General features: G+C 36.8%; 1 protein-coding gene across 2 annotated transcripts in view; it reads left to right on the top strand.

The window, feature by feature from the left end:
- The window catches only part of PTPRQ (protein tyrosine phosphatase receptor type Q), a 270,501-nt gene that overhangs the window by 80,270 nt on the left and 176,648 nt on the right, over positions 1-13,583 (top strand). For both annotated transcript variants that reach the window (XM_066368486.1, XM_066368485.1), the window contains exons 20-24: positions 3,823-3,994; positions 5,398-5,559; positions 5,665-5,844; positions 6,441-6,548; positions 6,691-6,972. In XM_066368486.1, coding sequence (XP_066224583.1) covers positions 3,823-3,994; positions 5,398-5,559; positions 5,665-5,844; positions 6,441-6,548; positions 6,691-6,972 — 904 coding nt within the window. The remainder of the gene's footprint in view (positions 1-3,822; positions 3,995-5,397; positions 5,560-5,664; positions 5,845-6,440; positions 6,549-6,690; positions 6,973-13,583) is intronic.

The raw sequence follows: 13,583 nt of genomic DNA, 5'->3' as shown, positions 1-13,583 counted from the left end.
TGGCACCCTTTGTGATAATTAATAACATTCTGCATTATTATTAAACCAGTTATTATTCAAATCATTGCCCAAGTTAAGGAAGGTCTTTCCAATGAATTCCAGAACTGAGGAGAATTACAGATTCAGGCCAACTCTTACCTTGAAATGGTGGTATGTCAACAAAGATGCTTAACCTAGTTAATTGATGGGATGCTATGGTTTACTCTCAATAATTTATCTGACATGGGTATTACTATTGAAAGATTTAATGCAAAATCATCGTTTGGGGGAAATTCTTTGTAGTACCGTGTTGCGCCTTCTACAGTGGTTTGTACATGAGATTCTCAGAGGGGCTGATTGATAGCTGAAACAGCTGTGTGGATTGGGCATAAACCATTGACTGAAATAGCAGAGCATCTCTGAATGACGTGTGTGTGGTGCACATCCTCCCTGACTTTCCTGTGGAGGTAGAGCTGAAGCGAGCCACTGGAAGACACGAGACCTTTCACTTGTTCCATATACAGTTCCCTTCCCAGAGCTTTCTTATTACATTTGTTGAGTAGAGCATCTAAGTGTCTTCCTGCTTTTCATCAAGATACTTTTCTGGATAAATGTGTAACAAGATTTAGATCATTTAATCTCAAAAATATCATTTGGAGAATTGGACATTTTCTTGAATCTTTTCTCCATTCTTTCATCTCTCAAAAAAGTTAGTATTTTAAATAACCTCCCATGTAGATAATTAAATAAATAAACTGCCTTTTAAAATATCTTGTTTTCCTGAGATATATTTTCCTGAGCATCTACTATTTTTTGAAAAACTGTACTAAGTGTTTTATATTAAAAAGGAATAAAAATAGACCCTGTTTCTGGGTCTATGAGTAAAGACAACCCGAAAACATATAAGATAATTAAAAGACAGCTGTACCGTAACTTATAAATAAATAAAAGCTATATTATGAATTAATTGTAAATTCTGAGGAAATTTATAATTTAGAATAAATAAGGTAATTTTTCTTTTTTAAAAGTTTTTGAAGTGAATTTTGAAGCACAACTTGAAAAGAAATAGACAAAAAGAGATAAGCTTTTGTACTTTTAAAAAAATATTTCATTTTGGAAAATTTTGAACAGTCCTAAAAGTAGAGAAAAGAGAATAAGGAACTATCTCTGTTACCCATTAGCAGAATTGAATAATTATCAACAGCCTACCATTCTAGACTCAGCTCTCTGTTATTGTTGTTGCTACTTCTGTAAGCATATTTTTATTTTTTTTTAATTTATTTTATTTTATTTTTTGTGACAGAGAGAGAGAGGAACAGATAGGGATAGACAGGAAGGGAGAGAGATAAGAAGCATCAATTCTTTGTTGCGGCACCTTAATTGTTCATTAGTTGCTTTCTCATATGTGCCTTGACTGGGGGGCTACAGCATAGCGAGTGACCCATTGCTCAAGCCAGCGACCTTGGGCTTCAAGCCAGTGACCATGGGGTCATGTCTCTGATCCTACACTCAAGCCAGTGACCCTGCACTCAAGCCGGATGAGCCAGTGCTCAAGTGAGTGACCTCAGGGTTTCGAACCTGGGTTTTCTGCATATCAGTCCGATGCTCTATCCATTACATCACCACCAGTCAGGCTGTGAACATATTTTTAAATAAATTCCAGGCTTCACATCATTTTGATCCTACATATCTAAGTACAAATCTCTGAAGAACATGGACGTTTTAATTCATTCAATTATTTCAGTACCACAACTAACAAAATTATTAATATTATTTTGGAATCATCTAGACCGGGATAGTCAACCTTTTTATATCTACCGCCCACTATTGTATCTCTGTTAGTAGTAAAATTTTCTAACCACCCACCGGTTCCACAGTAATGGTGATTTATAAAGTAGGGAAGTAACTTTACTTTATAAAATTTATAAAGCAGAGTTACAGCAAGTTAAAGCATATAATAATAATTACTTAGCTCTGGCCGGTTGGCTCAGCGGTAGAGCGTCGGCCTGGCGTGTGGGGACCCGGGTTTGATTCCTGGCCAGGGCACATAGGAGAAGCGCCCATTTGCTTCTCCACCCCCTCCCTCCTTCCTCTCTGTCTCTCTCTTCCCCTCTCGCAGCCAAGCTCCATTGGAGCAAAGATGGCCCGGGTGCTGGGGATGGCTTCTTGGCCTCTGCCCCAGGCGCTGGAGTGGCTCTGGTCGCGGCGGAGCGACACCCCAGAGGGGCAGAGCATCGCTCCCTGGTGGGCAGAGCATCGCCCCTGGTGGGTGTGCTGGGTGGATCCCGGTCGGGCGCATGCAGGAGTCTGTCTGACTGTCTCTCCCCATTTCCAGCTTCAGAAAAATACAAAAAAATAAAAATAAAAAAATAATAATAATTACTTACCAAGTACTTTATGTCAGATTTTTGCTAAGTTTGGCAGAATAAATCTTTATAAAACAACTTACTATAGTTAAATCTTTTTATTTATACTTTGGTCGCTCTGCTACCACCCACCATGAAAGCTGGAATGCCCACTAGTGGGTGGTAGGGACCAGGTTGACTACCACTGATCTAGACAATATTTAAATTTTCCAATATTTTTTTTTTTTTGGTATTTTTCTGAAGTTGGTAACGGGGAGGCAGTCAGACAGACTCCCGCATGTGCCTGACCAGGATCCACCCATCATGCCCACCAGGGGGCGATGCTCTGCCCATCTGGGGCGTTGTTCTGTTGTGACCAGAGCCATTCTAGCACCTGAGGCAGAGGCCATGGAGCCATCCTCAGTGCCCAGGCCAACTTTGCTCCAGTGGAGCCTCGGCTGCAGGAGGGGAAGAGAGAGACAGAGAGGAAGGAGAGGGGGAGGGCGAGAGAAGCAGATGGGTGCTTCTCCTGTGTGCTCTGGCCAGGAATTGAACCCGGGACTCCTGCATGCCAGGCCGACACTCTACCACTGAGCCTACCAGCCTGGGCCCCAATTATCTTTAAAGCTTGCATTGGAGGTATGTTCTAATTGGAATCCAAAGCCCACACATTGCATTTGGTGATTCAGTCTCTTAAGGCAGCATTTTCTTTTATTAATATTTAGTATTATTTTCAAGGTTGACAGTCTATGCAAAATACCTAATAGTATTTGGCCAAAACACCCTTTTCTCATGCTGGTGTAATCAGTTATGCTGTTTGGGGAGGGAGAAGGGAGAAAGTCATCTTGTTATCCCAACAAGAACATTTAAATATTTATACTCTGCTCCTCCTACATTTTACTTCAATATCTGCCACTTTGGTGAATTTGACATGTATGAAATACATTGTGGGACCTAGGAATAACAGCTGTTACTTAAAATAGTTCTTAGGTCTTTAGCTTTGGCTAAGTCTGCCATGAACCCTGTTTGAAAACTATTGCCGTGTAGTTTGGGTTGTGTCTGTAATTTCACTTGGTCTTAGATAAACTACCATTATGTATTAAGCAGTCATGCAGGCCTCTCACACCTGGTTTAAGGCAGTATGCCTAAAATACTTAACTTTTGGGGGGAAAGCGCTTAAAATGTTTTAGCCCTGACATCTTTGCATAAGGATGTTGAATTTTACAATAGCTGCAGTCAGAAGCAAATATCTACTTCTTCCCATTATACAATATTGATCCCTTACAACATAGGAGTGACTGCAGTATGTTACAGGGATACGAGATTTTAGTATCTTCAGAATGAAAGTTTGGAATGTAAATGAGACAGGAGTTAGGGGAATAATATTATCTTTAAAGAAAAGTGTAATGCCAAAATTACTAGTTTCTTAGTACTTGAGTAAAGTCATTAAATATAATGGTTATAAGCAGTCTTTGTAAATGACTATTTTTAATTACAGTTTATAAATGATCCCATCACTCCAGAAACTGTGGAATCAATGGCAGGATTATTCGAGGGTTCAGCAGAGATATCTTCTGACCTGTACGCGATTGCTTCAGTTATGTATAACAATCATGCACAGAATAACTTTCCTCCGAGGAACAGAGTTGAAGACCGGCATTCCGCAGTTGGTAGGTACAATTTTTATGTTCCATGAAGTGCATTTAAACCATCAGTATGAGCTATCACAGATATCAACCTTAGCGTAGAGTTCCACCAAATTATTAATGGTTCATAGGCTGGAGTCAGATTTTTTTTCTTCTGTAACTGTCGGATAACCTCATGCAACAAATGGAAATGCCACACAGGCAGGAGCTGGCCCCTCCTAACCCATTTGACCTTCCTCCTAGAGAAAGTAGCACCCTAGAGTCTTTGGCCAAGCTGCATAGACAATCAGTTATTACAGTTGCCAAAGCAGGTGTGATGAGGAGGGATTAACATATCTTCAAATCATTTGCAGGCCTCACACACTCTGCAGCTTTTGACTAATAGGTTTTCAAATGTCACTAAGGGTAAATAGGTCAGAAAGTTACAACTCTAGTGCATGCGGTAATAAACAGGTGTAGGTGACCCCAGTGATGTGGTGATGTCATTAGTATATACACTTGCTCTTGAGGGTCAGTGGATCTTATTGTTTCTAAAAGAAGAATGCCATTTATAGCAAATTAAAAATACTTGGTTAAATAACACAGATTTAAATGATATCTCTGGTTTTTCTGAAATGCTAAGTGAAAAGAACATTTTTCCCTTATCTTTTTTCTGATTGATATTGGTCCTGTTCCAAATTAAAAGTGTTTTTTTATTGATGGTAAAATTAGTAAAAAAAATCATATTACCTTCAGTATACGTTTATTTCATTTATTGATTTATTCATTTTTCTGTACAAAGAAAGATGGAGGCAATGTTACAAATAAAGAGACCCATGTTTTCTGATACAGGTGTTTCCTTAAACACTTGAAGTTTGGCCTAATTGTTAATTAACATTATTGGAAGTACAAGTACTAAATAAATAAAAGAATTTCACGCTTTTTGAAATCCTTATTCAGACAAATTTATGTATCAGTTATCCAATCATGCTTACTTTAAAATATTACTGGGTATACTGAAGGTATGGTAAATTTTGAGTTCAAATAAAGGTCTCATTTTTATATTTCACATTATAATCTAGCGATGATTTATAATATTTCAATTTGATATCATTGTCTAGTCTGTCTTTTCAGAAAAAAAGTTCCTAGCTAGTCCCTTTTAGCATGTTATATGTTCTCAAAACACAAATCTCATGTTTTTAGGATAGTGTTTAAAAACTAGCAAAACCATATTATGAGCACAAAATATTTATAGATATTGTTGGAAAGTACAGAATTCAGCATATTTAATATTAGTTACACATCAACCTATCATATAAAGGAGCAATGAAGAGATTGATGAATAATGTGAAATCAGGTTTAAGATTTCACTGTGTGACCAAAAATAATTTTGATCATGAACCCAAACACCTTTTTTTTTTTTAAAAAAAAACACTGATTTCAAATAGGAACTACATGGAATCAGTATATCACTGACATCGCTGCTGAACAGCTGTCTTACGTTATCAGGAGACTTGTACCTTTCACTGAGCACATGATTAGTGTATCTGCTTTCACCATCATGGGAGAAGGACCACCAACGGTTCTCAATGTTAGGACACTTGAGCAAGGTAGGAATGCGTTTCCTTTGAATTAATTCCCTGCAAATATTGCTCTTGCGCATTGTAATACATTTTTCTTTTCATTCATATTAATTGTTCATTCTTCTTTTCAAGTGCCAAGCTCCATTCACATTATAAACTATAAAAATATTAGTTCTTCATCTGTTTTGCTATATTGGGATCCTCCAGAATATCCCAACGGAAAAATAACTCACTATACCATTTATGCAATGGAACTGGATACGAACAGAGCATTCCAGATGACCACTGTAGATAACAGCTTTCTCATCACAGGTAGAACTAAGCTTTGCTTTTTTAAAAAACCATTTCTATTCCGATGGACAAGATACCTAATGCCCTGCAGGACTGGTGTTTCCTCATTTCAGATTTTGTTGTGCTATGCTGCCATGGATATCTTAAAAAATACTGAAGAAATAACTTGATTAAATGTGTTTTCTTTATATTTATCTACAAAGAAGCAAAGTCATCAGATCACAAGTATTTTAGGAATTTACTTAATCCTGGGTATCTTATTTCTGGTATATTGGAATAACTCAGTATTGAAGGCTTGAAGGAATAAATGTGAAAATCAGCTCAATTAAATGAGCCAACATGGTGTTTGTGCCAAATCAGCTATATACTCTTTGCAGTGTGCCAAAAATTACTTTCCAGCCTCAAATTATTCTGTAATATTTTAGGAAAGAACTAAAGCATCATCAACATGGAAAGATTCTCAAGCCCAAGGAATTGTGGGAGATTGGGATTATAAGGAAACTGATTTGCGGAGTCAGTCTCCCAAGTAAATTATTTTCACTATTCCTATGACAAGTGGCACTAATATAAGAGTGTTGTTTTAATGAATTTAAACAAATTGCCCGTTGTTCTTATAGGGTTAAAGAAATACACAAAATATAAAATGAGAGTGACTGCCTCAACCCATGTTGGAGAGAGTTCTTTGTCTGAAGAAAATGACATCTTTGTGAGAACTCCGGAAGATGGTAAGACTATTGGGGCAGTTTTAATACAAACGAGCAAGTGGCATTCCAAGCTCACTGCCAACTAGGTCATGCTGCCTTTTGTGTCTGAAGCCATAAGCTTAAAAAAAATACATGTATTTCAAATTTCCTTTTCTTCCCCCAGAACCAGAATCATCACCTCAACATGTGGAAGTTATTGATGTTACTGCAAATGAAATCAGTTTGAAGTGGTCGCCACCTGAGAAGCCCAATGGCATTATTGTTGCTTATGAAGTTCTCTATAAAAATATAGATACCTTATTTATGAAGAACACCTCAACAACAAATATAATTTTAAGGGACTTAAAACCTTACACCCTCTATAACATTTCTGTGAGGTCGTATACCAGATTAGGTCATGGCAATCAGTTATCTTCCTTACTCTCTGTCAGGACTTCTGAGACCGGTAAGTTCTTTAATAATATGTAGTAATGAAGTAAACATGGCTGACAGTTGCTATATTGTTTCTATTTTACTTAACCTAAAACCCCCCATTATTCCATCTTGTGTAATCCAAAAATTTATTTGCTTTTTTTCTGGCAAAAGTGTGGGAAAGGGCTTTGCCATGTAATTTTTTTAAAAGTATGATTTGCATAAAACAGAACTCCAAAATAAAAATCAGCAAATTTTATAAATGAAAGGCCTTGAGAAACTAAAGATGTTTCTTAGTGTGGCTGTAAATTTGGGAATTAATATCTACTTGCTTTCAAATGTGGCAAAAGCAGAGACAGGCTTATACTCTGAAGTGGTGTGTCCATAGAAGTGCCTAGCGGGAGCACCAGAGGGCACACCTGGGGAAGCCTAAGGGAGGAGGGAGTCTTGACCTGTAGTTTAAGGAATCAACTGGAATGGGCAGGAGGACCTTCTAGTGGCCGCATGGTGGATGGCGAGGGGATATCTCATCTAAAGGAACTACTGCAGGCAAGGACTTCCTTGTGTTTTGAGTTTCATTGATGCGATGACAAACAGCACAAAGGAAGATATTTTACTTGACGGTCTTAGTTCTTTTGTTTATGTTTATAATCATGTATTGGAGCATTGCTCTTACGTCAACTTTATTGTGTGTGCTGAGAATTAAGAACTAAATATAAATTTACTGTTTTATCCCCACATATAAAATATATTTATTGACTAGCAACTGGCTTAATGGTAGCTTAATGCCCAAATCTCAGTGACTTCAATGACTCCACCAGATCCTTTATGACCGTCGCTGACCTTGAGGATCATGAAATCTAGCAAAACCACCTTCCTTTCAGTGAAAGTATCTTTTTGAAACTGGTCAAAGAAATTAATTAAATGAAATGGCACCGTGCCCATAGCGAGTGGCATTGGTTATAATTGCAGAAACAAGAGAGTGATAAAAAGAGCATTTTTTGTCTCATTAAGAGTTTCTCCCTGTTAAGCAAAACATATTTGATATTAAACTCCACATTTTCATATTTCATTGCTTATATAGATATTGTACTTAAATATTTTTGTGAAAAAAAATCTACTCTTTACCAGGGCTAGTTTTACTTTATTTTACCCTTGGTCAAAGAAAGAAACAAGCATATTTTAAGTACTGATATAATGCCATTAGTTTTGCTATTGGCTTTCTCAACAATTTCCTAATTGTATTCTAGAATAAAGTATTAAGGTATTATTATCTTCCTTGCCTAAAGAAAAATGGAGATCTGAGAAGTTTATCCTAGTGGGAATATTACTGGAGAATAGAATGAATTTTTACCCACCTAAAGTTAATAATAATTGGTGGGTATTTAATAGCTTAAGGTCATACAGCTGGTAAGTGATGATGCTGGAATTGGAACCCAAATCTCTCTGACTGTAAAGTCCATTCCATAACATGTGCTGTTTTAGAAGCCATCAATAAAGTTGGTAACTTATAAATATGTCTAGGATCTTTCTGTTCAGTGTTACCAGTGATATTTTGCTGTTTTGTGGTCTAAACAGCATTAGGAAGGAAAGTGAGAATTTAAAAAAGCCTTGTTATGATATTAAACTATAACCATATTCATGAACACATCAAATCTCTCACTACTTAAGTGGTCACAGCATCACGAACAGCTTACTTTTATGACTCTGTATAGAAAATCTTTTTTTTTGGTCACTAATTATTACATACATGCAGTTTGTTACTTAGTATTTAAAAGTAAATTGGATATTTATTTCATTATTTTTTGTATGAGCTTAATTCTAAGGTAGGGATAATAGTAAACTATAAGTGAATATAAGACTTTAACTTGAAATGTCATTTAAAATGTAAATTTTTGTATTGGAAGTGTCTTAGGAAACATTTCATGAATGAGGAGACCTAGGCATGTTTGGATAAAATGACTCAAAAATCATTGTAGATAAGAAGTAATGTTTAGACTTGAAAATAAGAGTCCTGACAGTCATTTAAGGCTCCTGACCTCATGAGAAAAATAGAGAAGGGAGAAAAATAGAGAAGGGTAGGGTTTACTAGCTCGCCCCCCTGTTAGTATTTATATAATTGGGTCATCTTTACAGTAGACACTTCGGAATCAAAAGAGTTCTAAAAGTAGGGCATAAGACTCAATGCCCATAGTCCTAATTTCTAGTTCTCAGTCCTAAATTAGGGTACTGACAAAGTTTGTGAAATATTCTCCATCAGGATGGAAATAATGGACAATGAAATCTACATTAGTGACTTTCCCTAGATCATCTTTACTACTATTGAGCCGCCAGTATATATCTTTTTGCAAAAGAGGAAGCTAGAATTTTAAAGTGTCATTTGAAACAGGATATGCTAAAAAAAAACATCTTTCTCTTCCCAGGGCTCAGTATGCTTATTAAATACAACAATTTTATCCTTTACTCTTATAGAAAGAAAAAGAGCCCACTTTTTATTATTGTTTCATGAGAAATGGAGGAATTTTCTAATTCAGTAATGTGTTAATAGTGCTAATTACAAAAAGGAGTAAATTATTTGTTCAAATGTTTTATTTTGGTTGGGGAATCAGAGTTTACTAATGCTTGAAAGTAAAATACTAAACTCTTATGTCGAAACAGGAAAGTCAATACAAGACTCTGTGTGTATGCTTACATATATAATGTACAGTTGATAAGCATACTTCATTTTAGTTTATATTTTATTTATTTTTTATTTTTTTAGTTTTTTGCATTTTTCTGAAGCTGGAAACAGGGAGAGACAGTCAGACAGACTCCCGCATGCGCCAGACCGGGATCCACCCGGCATGCCCACCATGGGGCGACGCTCTGCCCACCAGGGGGCGATGCTCTGCCCATCCTGGGCGTTGCGACCAGAGCCACTCTAGCGCCTGAGGCAGAGGCCACAGAGCCATCCCCAGCGCCCGGGCCATCTTTGCTCCAATGGAGCCTTGGCTGTGGGAGGGGAAGAGAGAGACAGAGAGGAAGGCGCGGCGGAGGGGTGGAGAAGCAAATGGGCGCTTCTCCTGTGTGACCTGGCCGGGAATCGAACCCGGGTCCTCCGCACGCTAGGCCGACGCTCTACCGCTGAGCCAACCAGCCAGGGCAGTTTATATTTTATTTATATTATACTTACTGTGCAATAATCACATAAAGAACTTTCAGTTTCCATACAAATTACCCTCTGATGATCTATATATTCTCTTTCCTTTTTAAGATATAACTTTCTTTACAGTAAACCTTTAACCAAATGCCTTGAATATGGCTGACTTTGGGCAACAACTATCAGTGGATAGTAACTTAACTGTTGACCAAAATTTTGTGGAGGACTCTATGCATTTATATTAATTAATAACATTTTTAACTTATCTACATGAGATTACAACTATGTATGCCAAACAGCAATCTTTTGGCTTACGCAAGATGACTTCCCACTTTCTATTTTAGTATCCCCATGACCTAAATTATTCATTTTTAATTTTTATATAGTTTCAGCTCCTTCCTTCCTTCCTTCCTTCCTTCCTTCCTTCCTTCCTTCCTTCCTTCCTTCCTTCCTTCCTTCCTTCCTTCCTTCTTTCCTTCCTCTTATAGAGACAGTAGAGACAGAGAGAGGTACATATAGAGCCAGACAGAGAAGAAGGGAGAGAGATGAGCGGCATCAATTCTTTGTTGCAGCTTCTTAGTTGTTCTTTGGTTGCTTTCTCATATGTGCCTTGACCAAGGGCTAAAACAGAGTGAGTGACCCCTTGCTCTAGCCAGTGACCTTGGGCTCAAGCTAGCAACCTTGGGCTTCAAACCTTTGGGCTCAAGCCAGTGACCATGGGGTATGTCTATGATCCCATGCTCAAGCCAATGACCACATGCTCAAGCTGGTGAGCCCATGCTCAAGCCAGATGAGCCTGTGCTCAGGCCAGCAACCTTGGGGTTTTGAACCTGGGTCCTCCACATCCCAGTTCGATGCTCTATCCACTGCACTACCACCGGGTCAGGCAGTTTAGCTTATTTCAGCTAACTATAATAATTACCTATTATTCTTGAGTTATCTATTTTATACACTACTATAATTGGAAATACTATGCCATTTCAGAAAACTGAAGAGTGCGTCATCAATCTCCAAAATTAATGTCATCAAGTTGGTCTTGCTTTATTTCCCCTGAAGATACAACACTGGTGATCCTTTAAAGATTAATGAATTAAATGCAAAGAATGACAGACTCGGTCAGGGGTGCATATTTATATCCTGACTTACTGGGAGGCGGGCAACTCCAGAGGGACAACTTAGAAAATGTCAATGAGATTTTTCAAAATCAGAAGTTGGAGTTATAAATTAGAGCATAACATCACTAAGTCCTTTTTTCTTACTATTAAAGAGCTATTCAATTTTACTTATTTTTCTTAGTTGTGAGTTTCTGCTTTGTTTTTAATACATTCCATATCATGTTGAATGTATTTTTTCATTCATTGAACAGATATTTATAGACTCCATATCATATACTACAACTCTAGTAGGCATTGTGGATATAACAATAAGACAAAATACCTACCTCCTGGAAGTTTACATTTTTAGAAGGGCCACAGAAAATAAGCCAGTAAAAAATAATACATATGACTTTTGGTAGTGGTAAATTCTACTACAAAAAAAATATGAGGGAAAAAATAGAGTTATAGAGTAGTGAGCGTCTTTTTGAGATAGAGGTCTAAGAAACGGTCTCTCTGAGGATGTTAGATATATTCAGAGATATTAATAGTTTCTATGATTAAATTAGAGGAGAATAAGAAAGAAGAGTGTTGCGGAAGGAGGAATAGTAATTGCCAAGTTCCTGCAGTAAGAGGACACTTTATACAGTTGAGGAAGAATAGACTAGTTCTGTCATTCAAGCAGTGTGAGTTATGGGGAGGAAATTAGCAGATCAGCTGAGAAAGACAGACAGAGGTGGACCATGCAGACTTTAGGCCAGCAATGCAAGAGGTTTGGTTAATTCTAATGGGAAGCTGTTAAAAAATGATGAGATAAGAACCTACTGTGATTGGCAGTTATAGAAGACTGCTGCAGAATATGTTAGATTTGGGAGTGAAGGGATAAATCAAGATTACTAGGGTTTTGGTCTGAATATGTGGGTGAATAAATGATGGGAAGGTAAGAAAGAGGTCACTTAGGAGGAATTTGGTAGTTTGTTTGAAATATTCAAGCTCCGGACATGAAGGCAGTTGGGTATATGTTTAATTTTTTTAAATTGAATTTATTGAGATGACACTGATTAATAAAATTGTATAGATTTCAGGTGCACAATTCCACAATACTTTATCTGTGTATTACATGTGTGTTCACCACCCCAAGTCAAGTCTCCCATCATTACCATCTATTCCCTCTCTACCTTCATCCACCTCTCCTCCCCCCTTTCCCTCCTGCATTACCCACACTCTTATCTGTGTCTATAAGTTGTTTGTGTGTGTGTGTGTGTGTGTGTGTGTGTGTGTGATATGTTTAAAAGTCAGGGAAAGAATCCAGAGTTGATAACATAAATTTGAGGCATCATCATAATAAAAGTCAAGGGATGAGATGAAGTAACAACTGGGTGAGTGTCCTGAAAATGAAAAGAAACTTACAATTATGTCCTGGGGCAATATAACCTATAGATTTTAGGAAGTTGAGAAGAAACCTTTCAAAGACTAGCAGAAATGGCCATTGAGGTAGGAAGAAAATCAGGACAATGTCATGTTATGAAAGGCAATGATTTTTCAAGTGGAAGGAATTTATTTCCTATGTCAGTGCTGCTGACAGTGAAGTAAGATGAGGGTACATGCAATTGATTACTGATTTGGCAACATGGCAACCATTGATGATTTCACAACAGTAGGTTTCATGGAAAAAGTAGGGTGGTGAATGCCTAACTTACGTGGAACTAAGGGAGAATGATAGGTAAGAAAATGGATAAAATGAGTAAAGTAAATTTTGACCAGAGCAATCATTGAAAGAACAAGTAGAATCATCAGTCCTTTCTTTTTCTACTGTGATAGATAAAATGTGTGTGTTTGCACATGTATAAAATGATAGAAATAACTTATAAAAAAGAAAGCTTATAATCCATCTGAGAGGGAATAACTTCAGGTCTTTTTCTGGTGTTATTAAGACAATCTCTTTTTTCACAATGAAGTCTCTAAATACTATTTTTTTAAAAAAAAATTTGCTTTGGATTTATTGGAATTAATAAATCTGAAATTTGATACCTTTCAGTGATTTTGAAAGTTCTCAGCCATTATATTTTCAAATATGATTCCCTTATTCTAAACTGTATGTCTAACTGACATTTTATATTTTTCATATTTTCTTTCTATGAGCTACATTCTGATAAGTTCTTTAATACTATCCCTTTCACTAAAATTTTCTCCATCTTTATCGAATCTGTTTGTATACATCAAGAGAATTTTAATTGCAGTTATTTTGTTTTTCTCTTCTAGAAAGCCTGTCTGGTTCTCTATCAGTCCTGCTTGGTTACTTATATTATTATTTAAAGATTCTTTGTTCATATTTTTAAATATGTTTTCTTTCTTGAAATATACTAAACATCTATATTTTTATTTTTTAGTAAGTTCAATAGCTAAAGTCTT

Source organism: Saccopteryx leptura, chromosome 2 (genome assembly GCF_036850995.1).
Source record: "Saccopteryx leptura isolate mSacLep1 chromosome 2, mSacLep1_pri_phased_curated, whole genome shotgun sequence".
NCBI classification, from domain to species: Eukaryota; Metazoa; Chordata; class Mammalia; order Chiroptera; family Emballonuridae; genus Saccopteryx; species Saccopteryx leptura.
This window is presented reverse-complemented; position numbering and strand designations above follow the sequence as displayed.